Here is an 18,038-nt window from a genome sequence, read left to right on the forward strand (position 1 = left end):
CCGAGATTTACCTTTTTTTTCGAGTTGATTTGATAACTGATTTACTGTGAATTCGGAACCCTTTGATATGTTATATTTAACTTCTGAATAATGTGATTCGCACTTGGTAATGGAGTTGTTCCGATAACTTTTTGCTTATCTTTTGCGTCTCTCTTTTGCGCTGCGTGGCTGTTTGTACCATGTACATTGTACATTGATATCTTGAGAGAAAAATGTCTTGTTTTGACAACATTTCTACACTCACATCACATCATTTTTGGAACGGAACCGGTTTGTCTGGCAAAGGTACCTACTTATGGTACTCAGCAATTGGCAAGGGCACCTTGAAAGTGACATAAATATATAGTATGTTTGTGAAATGTTCCTAAACATTTTATTTAGGGGGTCGGTCTTTCTTGCTGTTTTACTGTCAACACGTCAGATTTCAGATTCTCTTGCAAATTGCATAAAACACGAAGGCCGTCAGAGTGCGAGAAGTACAAACAACGAAATTTTATGCAAGAACGAAGAGTATTCATATATCGGGAGAGGAAAAGGGTACAGTGTAGGAAAAGAACCGGCGGGCGGAATATACACTCGTGACGCTCGTCACACACGATGAGAACGAACCGGACCCCTCTCTTTTCTCTTTTTCTCTCCCACTCGACAACAGCTGGTATATTTATACTATCCGACATGGGCTGGCTTTCGTTTCTTCCCTTTTCGAGAGTGATAACTGAAGCCAAGCCACGACGCTCAAGAGTTTGTTGAACAGTGTAAAACCACACAACCAACCAATGTGCTCTGCTCTCTCTTCTTCTCTCTGCCTGTGGGGCCACTTTTGGATATGTAATGCTAATGTGGTGTGGTGTGGAGAGCACGCGAGAGGTTGTATGTAGAAGCGAAACTATTTAATAAACCGTAAGTTAGCGCGATCGTCATTCGGTGGCGAAAAAAGCTCGGACAAACAACAAGTGGGCCAAAAACGCTAACGCTGAAGAGAAGCTAAAGCGGCAAAACGGAGCAATAAAGTGATCGAAGTTCAGTGGCAAAGGAAAAACAAGACAAAAACAAAACGCAAGAATATTTTAGCCAAATTAAAATCTGTGTGTGCCACTCGCTGCGCTGCGGCTATTTGCAAATTGCTCGCCGCAACTCCAGAAACCATCCTTATCCGCACCATGGCTGCTCAAACGGGTCCTACCACCAATCACAAAATAAACGGAAACGGGTGAGTAGTTTTCTTTGGTGTGATTATGTTTTTTTTCGATACGGTTCTGCGGTTGCATAAGCTGGCAGAACTGCAGAAATGTGCATTCGATTGCCAAGGAAAGCCATCTGCTCTGCTGTCTAGAAGAGTGCTTTCACTTTCCTCCCCTGTCCTGCCCCCGGGCCAGCGGAGGAGTTGGCCAAAATGTCTCGCCAATCGGTATCGTATCCCATAGGGATACATATAGTTTATAGTTTTATTTTAAATCGCTGCTGCTGCTATTTTGCTATTCTGTGATTCGGTGCCAATGCCATAGTTTTTGTTTTTCTCGATTCTGTTTTTCGCTTTTGTTTTGTTTTATCGCTTACTTACGCACACTGGTGGTGCCAGCCGGCCAAAATTTCCTCTGTCCTATGCGTTGTTTGTATACCCTATGAAAGGCTATTTGTTGTCATCATCAGAAGTTTTGTCGATCAATATTCACAAAATCTGTAGCTGCCAAAAGATCTTCGATCTCCAAAGAGATCGATGTAAGGATGTACTACTGTGTACTAAAACTAAGTACTTCCCTTCGATGCAGCTATTGGAGAGTATTTAAACTTCGCTTTCGATTAGCTGACAACTGTTTTCATTTTGTTTTGCTTTTCGATATTTGTGTTCTCAAGTGGTCTCCAAATGGAAAAGAGAGTAAATGGTATAATACTCGTACACCAAGAAGAAGAGATTAAGTCTCGTACTATTTCATTTATAGCTGAGGTTTAAAGGGTTTCGTTTCTGGTAGCAGCAGTTCTCGAGCGGGTATAAGCGTTAAGTGGACGTGTAAACAGTGTAATACTTTCGACAATTTCCATGCACTTTCGTGACAAATGTGCACTGCAAATGCATTTAAAAGCAGTACAAAAATATATCAATATTTAGCCAGCAGAGTTGTTAAGCACGTGTCGGACCCGATGTCACATACGACCTTGTGTTGGTGCCACCTTTGGAATTTTAGTTGGCAACGGGCAAAAAGTACCCGACGTACAACAGGTGTGGGAAATATGAATCACTGGAAGAAATGCATGTGCACTTTGAGTTGTAAGAACTGAACTTAAGGACTGGTGTTATCAGTGCTATCAGAACAACGCGCCCCCATCTTCTGATAGGCGAGCCCCTTCATTGTTTCCTACGAATCTAAATTGCCCTGGAAAATCCGGTAATACAGGTAGCTGATTGCATGACTATCGACATTCGTACTTTGCAGTTTTCCAGTTCCGACGCTTGACGAATTCCATCCGTTTGCATTTTCAAGTTGGCAGCGACGCTTAAAATTCCGGTTCCAGTCAATTTTACAGTACATATTTGTTTTTATTCTTTCTGGTAAAGACTTAATTATTAAAATCTAATTCTTCAGCGCAGCAAATCATAGATCACAAATATGTACATATATGTACATGTATTTATTTTATTACACGCCACGAATTGACACTTGACATGTATATGGTTTTTACATGCATCTTCTACATTGCTACCCGCCCAACAGTATGCAACAGATTTAACGGCTTCAGTTCTAATTTCCAGTAATCAACGTATACTTAATGTAGACGTAATTCTGTGAAACAGATCAGTGCTAGTGAGACATAACGAGCTCAGCTCGTTAAGACCAATATTTGGTGATCCAATAAGGAATGGTCCTGGCACTTATGTATGTTGCTTCTGCTGCTGGATGTATGGCATCTATAGTACTGTTATCTATAGTATTCAAGTGATGAATAGTTTTAATAAAGTGTTTGTTAGTCACATCAAACCCTGTTTAACAGCAAATCTGTCTCTATATTCGTTGATAGCTACCATTATTCCTAGATTTCTCTCAATTACTTGCTCATAAATGCATGCAGAATATATACTCATTACAGGGAATTGTTTAAACTGTATAAGCAGCTGCCTCTAGTCACGTTTCGCATTGGATCTGACGGATTTTCCGTGTGGTCGTCGCAGCTGATCGATGATTGGCTCTTTCCAGGCGGTGTGTCCAGTTCATATGTAATGGGGGAACAGGTTATGCCATGCCTCCTCAATTCCCCTGGCACATCGATTGCCATAGGGCACCGCACTGGAGGAGCATACTTTGTTGGTCCAGCTACTGCAACAATACGCTTATTATCAGCGCACCCTTGTTATCATCTCTGACTCTGACAGACAGACAGACAGACACCAGGGCATATTTTTCAGACAGATCCCCCTCCATTCCCAGTCTCAGTTGAAAAGTGATAATACTCAGAGCTCGTATGCATCACCTCATCACTATATTGCGCTCCAAAGGGCGCGGCTGCCTTCAGCGGTTCTCTGGGGCGTTGATTAAATCTAATCTGATTGCGATTAGAAGTTGGAGTATTCGGCATAGAGCCAGGTGAGTGTCAAGGCAGATCGAATGCGTTCATTGTACTCTGCTCTGCGGTTGCCACTAAAGAGACGGCTGACCTTGGCTAACCTTAGTAAAAGTATTGGTTTATGGCACTGCTGGTGTGTCGATCGAACATTGTATACTCTATACTGAAAGAATGGCACTTCACTGGGGGTATAGTATGTTTTCACTTCTCCCGATAGAGTATTCCTTATGCGCATTCTTTGCCCTATCCTATCTTTGAACTAATTAATCTTATTTACTAAATCAAAAATACTCGTATTTATTATCAGAAATTTATTACCAACAATAGTACGTGTTCTAGTACTGGCTCTTAATTACCACGTTGACTCTTCTCATAAGTACAATTGAACCTTATCGGTGTAGCTTATTTATTACTAGAGGAGAGCTATAGGAAATTTAACTGAAGTATTTACGATCTTAAAGCTGTGTCAAGTACTGAAAGCAATTCGGTTCAGAACAGTACTACGACGTGTACCGAGTGTGGAGGAAATGGCAAAACACTTTCATAATCCACCAATCACTCATTCAGCAAACAAGCAAATTTACGCTTCACTTGAAATTATTTAACAATAACTTTTCGCCAGGAACGAACCACATTTCAATTCGGAGTAACGGCTGAAAGTTTGAGAAGATTATTTAACCAGTGGGTACAGTTAAAGATTTCGGCGACTCTGTTCCGATCTGTTCTGGTCAGATCTGGTCCGGGGGATTCTGGGGAAAAATGTATGTAAATCTCATTTAAAGGCAGTCTGACAGCTGCCCTCAAACGCTCAACATCTGTTCCCGGAGGAGCTGGAGAGCTGTCTATCCGTCGAGCAGTGAATTTTGATTAGAAAGAAATACTACTACTCGTACGAGCTGTACATATATAGTCCCTGCCTGCATACACATATAGTATATAATACATGTAGTATAATAATAATCAAGTGCCGCAAAACCGAGATAATGTGAGAGTTATAAAAACTCGCACACATCGGGGCGGACTGCCAATAACAAAAGTGTGTGATATGCGCGAACAAAGTGAAAACTCATTCCAAACCAAAGAATAATATAAATAATTGTTACTTTTTATACCCGATACTCAAAATGAGTATTGGGGTATATTAGATTTGTGGTAAAAGTGGATGTGTGTAACGTCCAGAAGGAATCGTTTCCGACCCCATAAAGTATATATATTCTTGATCAGCATCAATAGCCGAGTCGATTGAGCCATGTCTGTCTGTCCGTCTGTCCGTCTGTCCGTCTGTCCGTCCGTCCGTCTGTCCGTCTGTCCGTCTGTCCGTCTGTCCGTCTGTCCGTCCCCTTCAGCGCCTAATGCTCAAAGACTATAAGAGCTAGAGCAACGATGTTTTGGATCCAGACTTCTGTGATATGTCACTGCTACAAAAATATTTCAAAACTTTGCCCCGCCCACTTCCGCCCCCACAAAGGGCGAAAATCTGTGGCATCCACAATTTTAAAGATACGAGAAAACAAAAAACGCAGAATCGTAGAGAATGACCATATCTTTTAGACTGCAGAATCTGAATTGGATCGTATTACTATTATAGCCAGCATCAAGAAAACAATTTCATTTTTTCTCGCCCTGTCTCTCTCTAACACACAGGTAGCATAGGCGGCTTTGCTTAGAGTAAAACATTAGCGCCTAGATCTCAGAGACTATAAAAGCTAGAGCAACCAAATTTGGTATCCACACTCCTAATATATCAGACCGAGACGAGTTTGTTTCAAAATTTCGCCACACCCCCTTCCGCCCCCTCAAAGGATGCAAATCTGGGGATATTCACAAATCTCAAAGACTATTAACGCTAGAGTAACCAAGTTTGGAATCCGCACTTCTCTTAGATCTCACTATAAAACGTGTATCTCAAAATTTCGCCCCACCCCCTTCCGCCCACACAAAGGACGAAAATCTGTTGCATCCACAATATTGCAGATTCGAGAAAACTAAAAACGGAGAATCATAGATAACGACCATATCTATCAGATTGCTGAATCTGGATCAGATCAGATAATTTTTGTAGCCAAAAGGAACAAATCAATTTGCAGTGGCTACGCAGCGCGTGACATCACGCTCAGACTGATTTTCTGTCTCTCTCGCACGCACTCTTTGTCGTATCGTTTAATATTAGCGGCGTCTGCCGGAGGAAAGCCATACTGACTTAGTATCGGGTATAACTGTAGAGTTGCGGTGTCCGCAGCAACTCACAACGTTCCCCCTCGTTTTTGAATTGAAACTTAATTTCGTAATTGAGTTAAACTCTCAGGCGGAGCAGTGGCAGCAATTATCGTATAATTTTCCATACAATTTGTTGTGTTGTGGTTGCTGCTCCTCTGTTCTTCCCCTGCAACAGTTCGCTGACAGTTTTTCCACCTATTCGCCTCGCTGATACTACTACTGTTTTCCCCCAACACTCTGCTTAGATCTCGTTTCCAAACGGCTACTCGTGTTGTATTTTGTTTAGTACTAAATGTCAATGATCCAATGATCCCCACCTTTTCGGAGACTTAAACGATCCGAGTGTATGTTAATGAAGACTCTTTGTAGACTCATTATGAACCGAAAAGTGTCGCGCAAATCCAGACAGACTGGAAAGAGTACGGAGTACTTGCTGCTGCTGCCTCTCCTCCTGATTTCCGAAACACGTTTATTCCCCTCCCCAACTCCTCCATCGATAGGCAGTTTTTCTTAATCGTTTATCAGTTGCCCCCGAACTTGAGTTAGTAATTCTAATTGGCAATTGTGGAAATGGAATTCCTATCAACCTGAAGAGCGTGAGGGTCTTGCCCTGGAAATTCCAATAATTCCACCACTTCACCTTTGGCAAATTATTGAATTCAAGATCTAAAAGTTACCTTGACAAACTTTCGTCAATGACGTCCGGACAATCGCAAATCGGAGATTAAGACGATAAAGGCCTATCGGCTTATCATCCACTCGGGACACTCGAGTTGAGTGGCCAGGCCACTACATTTAGTTGTTGGGACTGTGAGTTCCCAACAGAATCAACTCTCTGCAAAACACTCTTTCAAGGCGTTTCTTGTGTAAAATTCTTGGCAAATTTTTGGCGATTTGGCGGCACATCAATGACCTCTCGAAGGTTTCGGGAGCACCAAAAAATACTGGCAAAAACAAGTTAATTCCACCTGATGCACGGGGCTTCTTAATTACTTTTCCAGTTTTCGTGTCTTTTGTGCGCCTAAACAAATCATATTGAATGAACGAGACTGAACTGAACTGAGGTATATTGTAGTTATTATAATGATTAGTCAAATAAAACATACAATTGTGAATGGCATGGCCCACATAATGATTAATGATTGTCCTTGAACGAGAATTGGCAGCTCGTTTCTCAATCGGAACAGGTGGCTTTTTGGGAACGGGACGTCATTTTCATTTAGCACTTGCTAGCCCGATGACGACAATCGTAAAAGATGTATAATGACCATAGTAAACATAATAAAAAACCAGATGAATGGTGGGAGTGAGGGAATCCGAATCCGAATCCGAACCCGATTCCATTCAAGAAATATCTCATTATTTTATGCACGCACTTAAAAAACCCCTCAAAAATAATAGTTTTACGATAATTATCTGTGGGAGTCGAGTCTCTTGTTGCATTTCGTATGATTTATATAGAATGCCAATCCGGAATCGTTAAACAAAATTCTTTTTTGTGCTATGCGGAATCGGAAGCTCCCTTTTCAAAAAATGGAATTTAACAATATTTGTAAACGCCTATCACGTACATAAATACATATGTATGTAGAAGAGTTGGGGTTTTGTTTCCATTTGTCATCCAGCAGGTGCGGTTCGGAGCCTTAGTTATCGATTGAAAAAAGGCCATTACACCCGTTCAAATATTGATCAAGTCTGTTCGGAACTGAGAACTAATACTAGTTTGTTCTTCAACGTTTGGTAGCCCCATATCTGCTTCCGTTTTGCTTGTGATTCATTGGCTGTAACGCTACTGTGACTACAATCTGCACTCAAACTAACTGCGATTCGAATAGGTTTGACTGCTAATGGCCAGTGCCACCTGTGCCCGTGTGACGTGCAACATCATTGATTCAGATGCAATTGTTTGCTGTTCCCGCTGGTCCGCCGGTCTGCCGGTCCGCCGGTCCGCTGGTGCGCTGTCGTCACAGAAACGTAGCGAAACAATGGTTTCTGTTCGGGGATCTGTTTCTCTCTCCCATAAAGCACAATTGTGCCGTTTGCTGGCATTTTTAGTTTTCCATTTGCCTGCCTTTTGTTTTCTGTTCTCCGCATCCCCCAGAGATGCCCATAGACTCCGCAGGGGGGGCCGGGGGCCTCTTATATCATCGTAATGCGATCCATCATAATGCTGCCTAACCCAACGAGATGTGATTTTGTTGGTGTCGAGTTCAGTCTCCGAATATGCAATAAATCACTTTAAAATGTTGTTCAATTTTCCGGTTATTGATCAGGAAAATATCGTAGAAGAACGTTTTCGTTCAGAATATCTGTAGTTTGGGTGAATCTTCAAACCCAGATCCCAATCTGCTGCCGAGTATAGCCTTTTTCTTTGTTATATGAATCTTTAGATTTGCAACGTTTGCAACGCAGTTTAGAGATTTTGATCTTGATTTTCGTTAACGAGAGTACACATAAATCCATATGCTATACATATGTCACAAATGCAATCCTTATTCAGCAAATCAGTTCAATTAAGACTTGTTAGTGGTACAGCCACCACCACAAACCACCCACAAAGAAAGAGAGACGTCATCAGGTTCCAGCGAAACGTCGCAATTCCGTTTCATTGCTATATTTGTGTGGCCAGACACGTGTCGTGTCGGCTGCCCGATCGCCCGATCCCATACTATTTATAGAGCTGAACATACATATGTGCATACTAAGATATTATTAGTGAATTAGTAAATACTGGAGCAAAAGTGGAGTAGAATCGGCGGGTTATTCCCTTAATTGTATCTTCATATCGGGAGCAAGGTAGCTCTGAATAATATGGAAAATCTGTCAAGAAATTTCCATTTTTATAGCTCGTTCTGGATTCCTGATAAACGCTGCTGAGAACGTTGCAGCTTTATCTTTAAAAGTGGAACAATTGAAGTGACTTTAATGGGTTTTAATTAGCATTTTAACTAGGCCTAAAAGTGCCAAAAAAACAAAGAAAAGAAAGACGTCCCTTATCTGTAAAGCCTCGACACTACAGTGGAACGTCCTAAAACTAAACCATACAAAATATATAATCCATTCTATTCTGTTCTATGCTCCATAATCCATCAATTGATGCGGGCAGGGCAGGGCACCACTTTGTAGGAATTGTATTTATGGATATGGATATGTATTTCAAGGCTCTGCCGTTACTCTCATGAATATTCATTCAATCATTCATTCGTCAGCTATCTGTAGTATGCAAAATATTTGAGTGTGCCAAAAACCCTTTTAATTGAAGGAAAAGCTAAAGATTAAACAATATCGGTGCAGCAAACAGGCGACAGCAAATGAATCTGACAGATACACAGATAGGTTAGGTCTGCATTACATGATACACTCGATTTGAATACGGTACTCGCTTTCGGTTTCTACTTCTACTTCTGCTTCGGCTTCGGCTTGGGGCCACTTTAACGATTTTATAAATAGATTGAACGCGCCCCCAAAGCGGCACGAGCGGTGGTTCCGTTCCTCCAGTTTCCCACCTTGCTCCAACGATCGTTCGTGAGTCGTTCGTGGATCGATCGCCCGTCGTCGTCGTAGATCGTTGTAGGTCGTCGTTTTTTTTATAAAATTGGAAACGGGGGAAACAGTTAGAAGTATTCTTGCGCTGACTGGCGCTGGTTGTGCTCGTGCTTCGCGTGTGGCAGGTCGAATTTAGGGATACAATATATGTATATACATATATACCATATATTATATTCCCTGAAGTGAAGTTCTCTTGAATATATCAGCCAGCGAACTGCAGCACTCTGTACTTATACAACACCATTTAGATCCCACTACAATATCCTACAATTAGAGAACCCAAGTGAAAAGAGTTGAAAAGAGTAGTGTCGATATGACCAGGTTAGTGGCCATCCAGCTGCTCCTGCTGATATGCAGTTGCCTTGGGGCTCTGTCCCAGGCGAAATCCTTCATCGACTATCGCATTGACAATGCCAATGCCATTCCCAAGGATGTGGAATCGTATAATTTTGAAAGTTGGTAAGTTTCCGGACTCTCTCTCTGTGATCTTTAATCTTTGCTTACGAATAACGTATGCAAAGCATTACAATACATTACATTACATGATCTTTCCCATTGCTTGAGTGGTTTCCTTTCCCTTGAGACAGCCAGACGGACAGACAGACACTTAAACGTGACGTCGTGTTAGCCACAGACTCGTGCTCGGGCATTAACTTTAACAGATCTGGAGAGATATACTACACGATACGATCTCGACAATGATATTTTAGACAGGTGTTCCACTGTTCACTGTTCACTTAACCAGAAAACGACAGCCACCTGGATGGACTCTAGTTGTTTTTGTGGCAGTTTAATTTGTAAATTATTTGCACTAATTAATGACGTCACTAATTAATGGTAGCCATTGCCGCTACTACACAGCTACTCAACACAATAAAGGAAGGCTATATTTAAAATATATCGTTCATTCAATTAATATGAACTCAAGCCAAATTCCTCTAATGCTATTGTTACGAAGGTCTGGGCCAAATAATATTATTTGCTAGAAGAGAAACACATCTGTTCTTTATTTGTAGAGCTCGCAAATCATACAATATAAATGCCTCTTTTTCTAGTGAAATCTACTGCTATGGCGACCTTTTGAATACCATTCAAATGGCCAAGCTGTTTGAGGACTCAAAGACATTTGTGGACATGAAACTCAAGCAGACGCCGGCCAAGACCCTCGCGGACTTTGAGTTGTTGATGGAGGCCAAGAACCGGACGCCCAGCCGCGAGGATCTGCAGAAGTTTGTGGATGTAAGTTGGGAACGGATACCACTCCAATCTCGAGTGATGGCAGGCACAGGCACAGTGAAGATTGTGTTATATTTTTCAGGATTACTTCAGCCCGAAGGGCACGGAGCTGGAAATTTGGACACCGACAGACTGGAAGGCGAATCCCGCTTTTCTTGATCTGATCAGTGATCCAGACCTGAAGCAATGGGGCCAGGAGCTGAACAATATCTGGAAGGATCTGGGACGCAAGATGAACGAAGATGTGATGAAGAATCCCGAGTACTACTCGATCATCCCAGTGCCGAATCCAGTGATCATTCCGGGAGGCCGCTTCATAGAATTCTATTACTGGGACTCGTACTGGATCATCCGCGGACTGCTGCACAGCGAGATGCAAGACACGGCCCGTGGCATGATCGAGAACTTCATGTCCATTGTGCAGAGGATCGGCTTCATTCCGAATGGCGGACGAGTCTACTACTGGGGCCGCTCCCAGCCCCCGCTGCTGACCGGCATGGTCAAGTCGTACGTGGACTTCACCAAGGACGATCTGTTCGCCATCAACGCCCTGGAGGTGCTTGAGCACGAGTTCGAGTACTTTGTGAACAATCACTCGGTCCAGGTCAAGGGTCACAATCTGGCCGTCTACCGCGACTCGTCGACCGGTCCGCGGCCCGAGTCCTACCGCGAGGATGTGGAGACCGCAGAGAATTTCGACACGCCCGAGGCCAAGGAGGATCACTACAGCGAGCTCAAGTCCGCCGCCGAGTCTGGCATGGACTTCAGCTCCCGTTGGTTCATCAATGAGAATGGCACCAATGTCGGTAATCTCAGCCACCTGCGGACACGCTCCATTGTACCCGTGGACCTGAATGCCATCCTATACTGGAACGCCAAGCTGATAGCCGAGTTCCACGCAAAGGCCGGCAACGTGGACAAGATGACCGAATACGAGAAGAAGGCCCAGACACTCCTGCAGGGCATCCAGGATGTTCTGTGGAACGAGGAGGCAGGCTGCTGGTTGGACTACGATATGATCAATGAGAAGCCACGCGACTACTTCGTGCCCAGCAATCTAGCGCCTCTGTTTGTGAAGGCGTACAACATCTCCGATACGGAGAAGATCTCGGCCTCGGTGCTGAGCTATATTGAGAAGAACAAACTGGACACATTCCCGGGCGGAGTGCCCAACACGCTCTACCACACCGGCGAGCAGTGGGACTTCCCCAATGTGTGGGCGCCCATGCAGTATATCGTGGTCGAGGGACTGGCCAATCTGAACACACCCGCGGCCAAGGAGCTCTCCAAGAAGTGGGCCCTTCGCTGGGTCAAGTCGAACTTCAAGGCCTACACCGACAGCTTCCACATGTACGAGAAGGTAAGTGATTTCCATGCATATTGTGTGATACTCCAAAAATCCCAAGCATCTTCTTGTTTTCTGCAGTACAATGCTGAGGAGTTTGGCGGCCATGGCGGTGGCGGTGAATACGGCGTTCAGACAGGATTCGGCTGGTCCAATGGCGTGATCATTGAGTGGTTGAGCAAGCACGGACGCGAACTCTCGGAGGGCTATGTCGGCGGTGGAGCAGGTGAAGAGCCGCAGTAGAATGAAGATCCCCAAAATGCTATACATCACACATCAATCAAATCAATTCAATCACCAATCGTCTCCTTAAATCAAATTGATATATTTGTATAAGCATCCATCCATAAATGTTGCTCATCTCTAGGCTAAGAAAAGGCTCTCTATCTACACACCTATCTATCCCGCTATCTCGCTATATCTCTGTAACTATACCTACTACATCGCGAACAAACGACAAGAGTAATCGACAAACGACACAGCAACACAGTCAAAGCACCAACCAACACAGCAGGAAGAAGGAATACGATCGCCCAAAAAGTGTCTGTTAAACCATATGCCATCTACGTCCACGTCTACGCATTCGTGTTTTTTGTCAAAATTCAAATCAAATCAAAGTGAATGTACTATAGATTGTCCTCCAAGCCGCCTCAAGTTCCAGATTTCAGCGTAAGTGTCCACAATTGGGTTGCATTTCTCTTTATTGTTGTTTGATGTGTGTTTGGTGAATGTCGAGGCATGTTTGTCTAACCCCAGAGCATCCCAGTACCACTACCACTACCACTACCAGATGAGGCACCACTGCCAGGATAATCTCTCATACTATAACTGAAGAATCCACGCACACTCTATATTTGTATACCGTCTTGCAAATCTGTTCTTCTCAGTTGTCTGTCAATTTTCTGTACATACTCGCATAGTGCTCGTATTATCTAATCACATACTCAAATCCCTGCATGCGAATGAATGGCTTTCAAGGGTAGCTGCTAATCGAAATTCACTAAAAACCAAGACAACAAAATTCGGACTCTAGCAGTATCCCCTGTGCCTACAAATCTAACACTCGCTATATATACCACGACTAATGGAAGGATTGTATTTCCCTCTTTCACTTTAGCCACCTCTCGCCTATTCAGTGTTGTGGGCGTGGCAGCTGTAACCATAGTGGCTCTGATAGCAGGTCGTGTTCTATGGTGAGGTGGGTATTGAAACGTGGACGTACTTTTTATCTACTGACGGGCTAATTGCAATCCAATTTCCATTCTACTTTCAGAGACATATTACTATGTGCCAAAAACAAACTCGTAATTGCTTCCCCAACGAAAATGTGATTCCTCCGTACCCGTACTGTGTGTGTTTGTCTCCGTAATTGTGGTTTGTCGTCTGTGCCGTCGTCGGAATGCGCGGAGATTGCAGTATTAGATTTTGTCACTATTTGTTAGTAGAAGTGAGAGTTGTTTGTACATACGGAATTTATATGGGCATGCCCTAAATTGTTATTAATTATAAATATTTAGTGAATATACATACCCAAAACCAATCCTAGCTCCTTGAAACCAAATGAAGACACACAAAATACAAAAAATGTTAACAAATTGGGAATTTTTGCTTGGATTCTTTGAATAAACAAGAACACAACACAAATAACTATTCGTATATCTGTTGCATGGCACCATTCTACTCGCATTTACTATAATCTATATCTAAATCTATTGCAGGAAAGGTTGGTTTAAGTAATCGAGGAGCAAACGTATTTTGATTTTATTTTGTATATTTGCTTTGAGTTAAATTCAATTCAATAATGAAAAGCTAATGTGGAGCACAAAGGATTACATCTATCTGGCATCGACGAACAAACAGAAAGCGGATATGACTTGGAAAGGTTGCACCTAGAATCGTAATCGTAATCATAATGGTAACATAATATCGGAGCACAAACAAAGAGCAATAAGGTCCAGAAGTATATACCAACTAAATAGTAATCGAAAAAACTAAATTAGTTCACACATAATCGTAAATAATACACAATAAATATAGGCTTTGAACCCAGCCTTCCCCTGCTCGCCTAGTTGGACTGCTGCTGCTGGCCCTGACTGTGGTTCGGATTCTGGTTGTGATGCTGCTGCGGCGGCTGTCCCTGACTGAAGTAGGGAGCGGTGTTTGGCGTGAGCAATGTGTGACAGATATCACAGACTCGGGCTACCCGTTTGCGTGGTCCCGATGGCACCGTTTTCGTTAGACATTTATCGCAGTATATGTGGCCGCAATGCCGGCAGTGGATCTTCCGCACCATCACCGTAAAGCCTGCGTGGCACGTGGGGCAGTTGTTCACATCTTCGTCGTCCTGCCAGCGCACCTCCGTATCGGCATGCCGCAGCTCCTCCAACGATATCTATTGAAAATTATATTTTTTAAGTCAATAAACGTATGTTTTTATATGGAAACTCACTTGAAGGGTTTGAGATAATTTCACAAAATCTTTTTGCACCGTCTCCATGGTAGACAGCTCCTCCTGCAGAGTCTTTATCTTTGTTTTGTAGTCCGCATTGGTTTTGTTTTGTTTTTCCTGTAAATGAGGAGAAATGGGATTGAGGTATTTGTGTGGATATGAAAGCTCTTTACTTACATTGGCTTCCTGCAGCTCAATGATCTCCACCCGACTCTCGGACAATTGCTTGTTAAGCTCAGCCTCTTTGCGCTCCAATTGTGTTTTGGTCGTCTCGTACGATTGCACCGTCAGCAAGTGTTCTGTCAGACGATCCCTGCGAATGTGATTTCGTATATGTAACCATTTGCAGCGCACTTGAGTGTGCCGAAAAAACTTACTGCAGGGACTTGATATCTAATTGCGTTTGCCGCTTGTAGGTCCGTCGCTCGTTGTTGCTCTCCTCCAGCTGGGCGCGTAGGATTTGAATCTCGTCTAAAGTGCTGACACATCTCTGCTTCTCATATTCGCTGCTGACGCGGGCCTGAATCAGCTCGCTCTGCTGGCGCAGCATGAGCTCCTGAAGTTCGACGACTGTGTTGGGCAGATTTATGTACTGGTTCTCGATCTCTTCGGACGTGGCCAGGTAGCGACCGGATAGAAAGTCGTTGTCGGCCTGCAGGGTCTCCAGTTGCTTGTTGACACGCTCCCGATCGTCGGTGATGCGCTGCAGCTGCCTCATCACCGCATCCTTGGTGTCGAGAAACTTTTGTTGCATGTCCAGCAGGTGCTGCTCGTTGGCCGTGGATTTCTCGCGCAGGTTTTGTACTTCACTCTTGTGTGCCTCGCGTTTCTCCTGCCACTGATCCTCCAGATCTTTGCGAAGCGCTGCTTCTCTACCCAACGTCTCACGGGCCTCCACAAGCTGTTTCTGTAGCAGATCCACCTGCTTTTGCTGCTTTTTAATGTTTGCAGTTAGGTCCTCAGCTGTCTTCTGTGCCACACTACAGGCCTCGCAGCTTGACTCTGCCACATCCATGGATGTCGACTTGTGTATGGCAGACATATCGGTGACAACGGCCGCCTTTGCGATTGACTTGGAGTGCAGTTGGCCATCTTGCTCCCGCAACTTCTCTTTCAAGGCCTTCATCTCCTCCTGCAGTTGTTCGACTATGGAATGCAGCATTTCCGCATCTTCTGATGCCTGCAAAAGAGACATTGATCAGCGATATTGGCTGCTGTTTGGGCGGACTTACATATTGTTTCCCGTTTCCCTTGTTGCTCGACCCTCGAAGACTGTCGTCCTCTTGCTGAAAGCTGCTGTTTAGCGAATCGCTTCCCAGTTTTCGCACAGACCCCAGCGTCCTCTTAACCTGATTCAGCATTTGCGGGGCCAAGCCACCAGATGACTCAGCCTGGGGCTGTTGGACCTGCACTTGTATCTGCTGGAGCTGCTGCTGTTGCTGTTGGTATTTATTAAGCTCCAGTTTAATGCGCTCCAGCTCACTTTTATAGTTTGACGACTCTTCGATTGTGTCCTGCACCAACTGCTGCAGCGACGATATCTCCTCCTGAGCCTTGATGTCCTTCAGCTGCATCTCGTTCTCGGACTTTAGATCCGCCACCATCAGGTGCGTCTTGAGCTCGTCCAACTCATCTTGCAGCTTCTTGCGCTCGGCCATGCTCTGGGCATGTTCGGCCTCCTTCTGCATGTACAGCTCCCGCATCTTTGCCCGCTGCGTATTAAACTCGTTCTGCATCTTACGGATCTCAGTCTGTTCAATTGATGTATGCTGGTTTGTGGCGTCATCATCGTCACCTGAAACACAAGATTCATTGATTATTACGGTTATTTCCGGGCCGACCATAATTTGTCGGCTGCCTCACCATTTGCCGCCACTGTGGAGACCCTAGAGTCTGTCGGGGATTCATTTTCCTCCATTTTTGTTCAGTTAAATTGTATTTATTGAGTTTATTTTATCATTTCAGGCGGTCGGTCAAAATATACTTAAAAAAATACTAGAAAATACTATGAAAAGTATAAAAATTGCGAGGTGTGTGAGCTAGACGTGGTGGCAAGAAAATCAGATGCGGTCTTACCCTCAGAACTATACCAACATATACCGTCTCATTTTCAAAATATACCGTAAATATACTGACGAATTAAAGTTCTATAATACATATTCCTCGATTTTGATCTTCCGTTGAAGATTACTAGCTAGAATATTACCCCCAGCCCTGCCCACATAATTTTATCCGATTAATGAATCAATTTTCTATTTTATTGGCTAATTTTAAATACTTTCTTTAATTTCCTCTTGTCTAAACAAAAGTTTCAAACCTAATAAAACGCAAGAGAAAAATTGTTCCAATTGCTCAATTTAGATATTCTCTTGAATAATGCTGACTAACTAAAACTTTAGCTCTGCCCACATAATTCTTGACCATTGATGAATAAAGTTTCTACAAGATTGGGTACTTTAGTACTCCTAAGAAACGTAAGGGAGTAGGGACATTGTTGAGCTGAAAAAGGACATTGTGGATTAGGTCCCACCAAACTTGAGCGCCCAAAAGCAAATTGTTTGAAAGTGAATGAATGGAATAAACAACCTATCAACAGTTTTGATTGCCTGGTATCCATAGTTCTGTTAAAGTGTAATACCTTAGTTTCTGAAGGTCAATATTCTGTAAGAAATTAGTGCATCCATGGTATGATAAATTCTTAGGGATGAAATCTTATAGCAAACAAGTTCAAGCCGTCTGCCTCGTTTGGCTCTTTGAACATCTGGCTCTCGGACACATTTAATGTAAGAGGAATGCGGTTTTAAGTGCATACTCAGATCAAGTATGTCGAGAATAGTTGGATCTTACATAAGATCTTCTTATCCTTCAAATCCCCGAACAGAATAGGCCTCTGATTCTATTGCATTGATTGTTAAACTGTTCCAAGACGGAAACACCCATGGAGTCTGACAAGCAAATAACCTCCGTTCAATGTGACTTTTTGAGTGATGTACCCGAGGACTCTTCCTTTCGGCGCAGGAGTCTAATAGACGATTATCCTCACAATGAGATGGATGGGATCGTTCAGTTCATATCGAACTACAAACTAAAGTTTGGCGAACCCTATCCCAATTTTTATGTGGGCGAAATGGAGAATGCCCTGAATGAGATCTTCGTGAAGCCATTTAAAGAGGTTTGAATTCCGTATCTTTGAATTAAAGAACTATTGAATAAGATCTTATTGGTTCTTTTTCAGAGGAAGGTGCCGCCCATATTCATGTACAATGGGTACCAGTATTATGTGCAATATTTTTTGCAGCCAAGTGATGAAAGACGAAAAAATCCAGCAGATATTCAATGAGCACTTCTTTATGGCTGGGATGTAACACAGCAGCACCATGCAGATGATTTGCATGCTCGCTCGTCCTCTGCCGTGATTAATCGCGAGGCTGCCGCAGAATGTTGTAAGATAGAGCTGGACGAGTTCCCGGCCTTCCTGATCGTTGCTGAGTGTAGTGACATTGGTTTTACCATGCCCCACAATTGATCCATGCCAATATAGGGTCGGAGGAGTTGCAGCACCAGCTTATGAAGTGTATTAGCTCCATCAAGGGGTCCATGAGCTAGTAGAGATCTTTGTGTTCTAGAGCTGAAATAGTCTGGAATTACCTTTCACTTAGGACCGAGAATAGGTCTTCAATGTGA

General features: G+C 43.4%; 2 protein-coding genes across 5 annotated transcripts; one reads left to right on the plus strand and one right to left on the minus strand.

Moving 5' to 3' along the window:
* The first annotated feature begins 934 nt into the window (after positions 1-934).
* Positions 935-13,507, plus strand: LOC6600868 (trehalase). 4 transcript variants are annotated; one of them, XM_026985437.1, is made up of 7 exons: positions 4,281-4,319; positions 9,573-9,783; positions 10,380-10,563; positions 10,643-11,920; positions 11,987-12,131; positions 13,023-13,103; positions 13,179-13,507. In XM_026985437.1, the coding sequence occupies exons 2-6, from the start codon at positions 9,638-9,640 to the stop codon at positions 13,100-13,102; spliced, it is 1,833 nt and encodes a 610-aa protein (XP_026841238.1). In that variant the 5' UTR covers positions 4,281-4,319; positions 9,573-9,637; the 3' UTR covers position 13,103; positions 13,179-13,507. The 4 variants fall into 4 exon arrangements, 3 of the variants coding, with proteins under 3 accessions (XP_026841239.1, XP_026841238.1, XP_026841237.1); XM_026985436.1 differs by lacking the exon at positions 4,281-4,319 and adding an exon at positions 4,383-4,447; XM_026985438.1 differs by lacking the exons at positions 4,281-4,319; positions 9,573-9,783 and adding an exon at positions 935-1,210.
* Positions 13,508-13,633: 126 nt separating this feature from the next.
* Positions 13,634-16,303, minus strand: LOC6600867 (rab GTPase-binding effector protein 1). The gene is made up of 6 exons (XM_002025866.2): positions 16,218-16,303; positions 15,587-16,149; positions 14,732-15,534; positions 14,532-14,667; positions 14,355-14,471; positions 13,634-14,297 (listed from the first exon to the last, which is right to left on the minus strand). The coding sequence occupies exons 1-6, from the start codon at positions 16,270-16,272 to the stop codon at positions 13,971-13,973; spliced, it is 2,001 nt and encodes a 666-aa protein (XP_002025902.1). The 5' UTR covers positions 16,273-16,303; the 3' UTR covers positions 13,634-13,970.
* Between the last annotated feature and the right edge of the window lie 1,735 nt (positions 16,304-18,038).

This window comes from Drosophila persimilis, unplaced genomic scaffold (assembly GCF_003286085.1).
Source record: "Drosophila persimilis strain 14011-0111.01,24,50 unplaced genomic scaffold, DperRS2 tig00000002-arrow-pilon, whole genome shotgun sequence".
Lineage (NCBI taxonomy): Eukaryota > Metazoa > Arthropoda > Insecta > Diptera > Drosophilidae > Drosophila > Drosophila persimilis.

Coding starts and splice junctions, on each gene's coding strand:
- LOC6600868 (XM_026985437.1), top strand. CDS start 9,638: ATGACCAGGTTAGTGGCCATCCAGCTGCTCCTGCTGATATGCAGTTGC. Junction 9,784..10,379: donor TCGTATAATTTTGAAAGTTG/GTAAGTTTCCGG, acceptor CTCTTTTTCTAG/TGAAATCTACTGCTATGGCG. Junction 12,132..13,022: donor CTATGTCGGCGGTGGAGCAG/GTGAAGAGCCGC, acceptor CTTTCACTTTAG/CCACCTCTCGCCTATTCAGT.
- LOC6600867 (XM_002025866.2), bottom strand. CDS start 16,272: ATGGAGGAAAATGAATCCCCGACAGACTCTAGGGTCTCCACAGTGGCG. Junction 16,150..16,217: donor CTCCACAGTGGCGGCAAATG/GTGAGGCAGCCG, acceptor CTTGTGTTTCAG/GTGACGATGATGACGCCACA. Junction 14,668..14,731: donor TTAGATATCAAGTCCCTGCA/GTAAGTTTTTTC, acceptor TCACATTCGCAG/GGATCGTCTGACAGAACACT.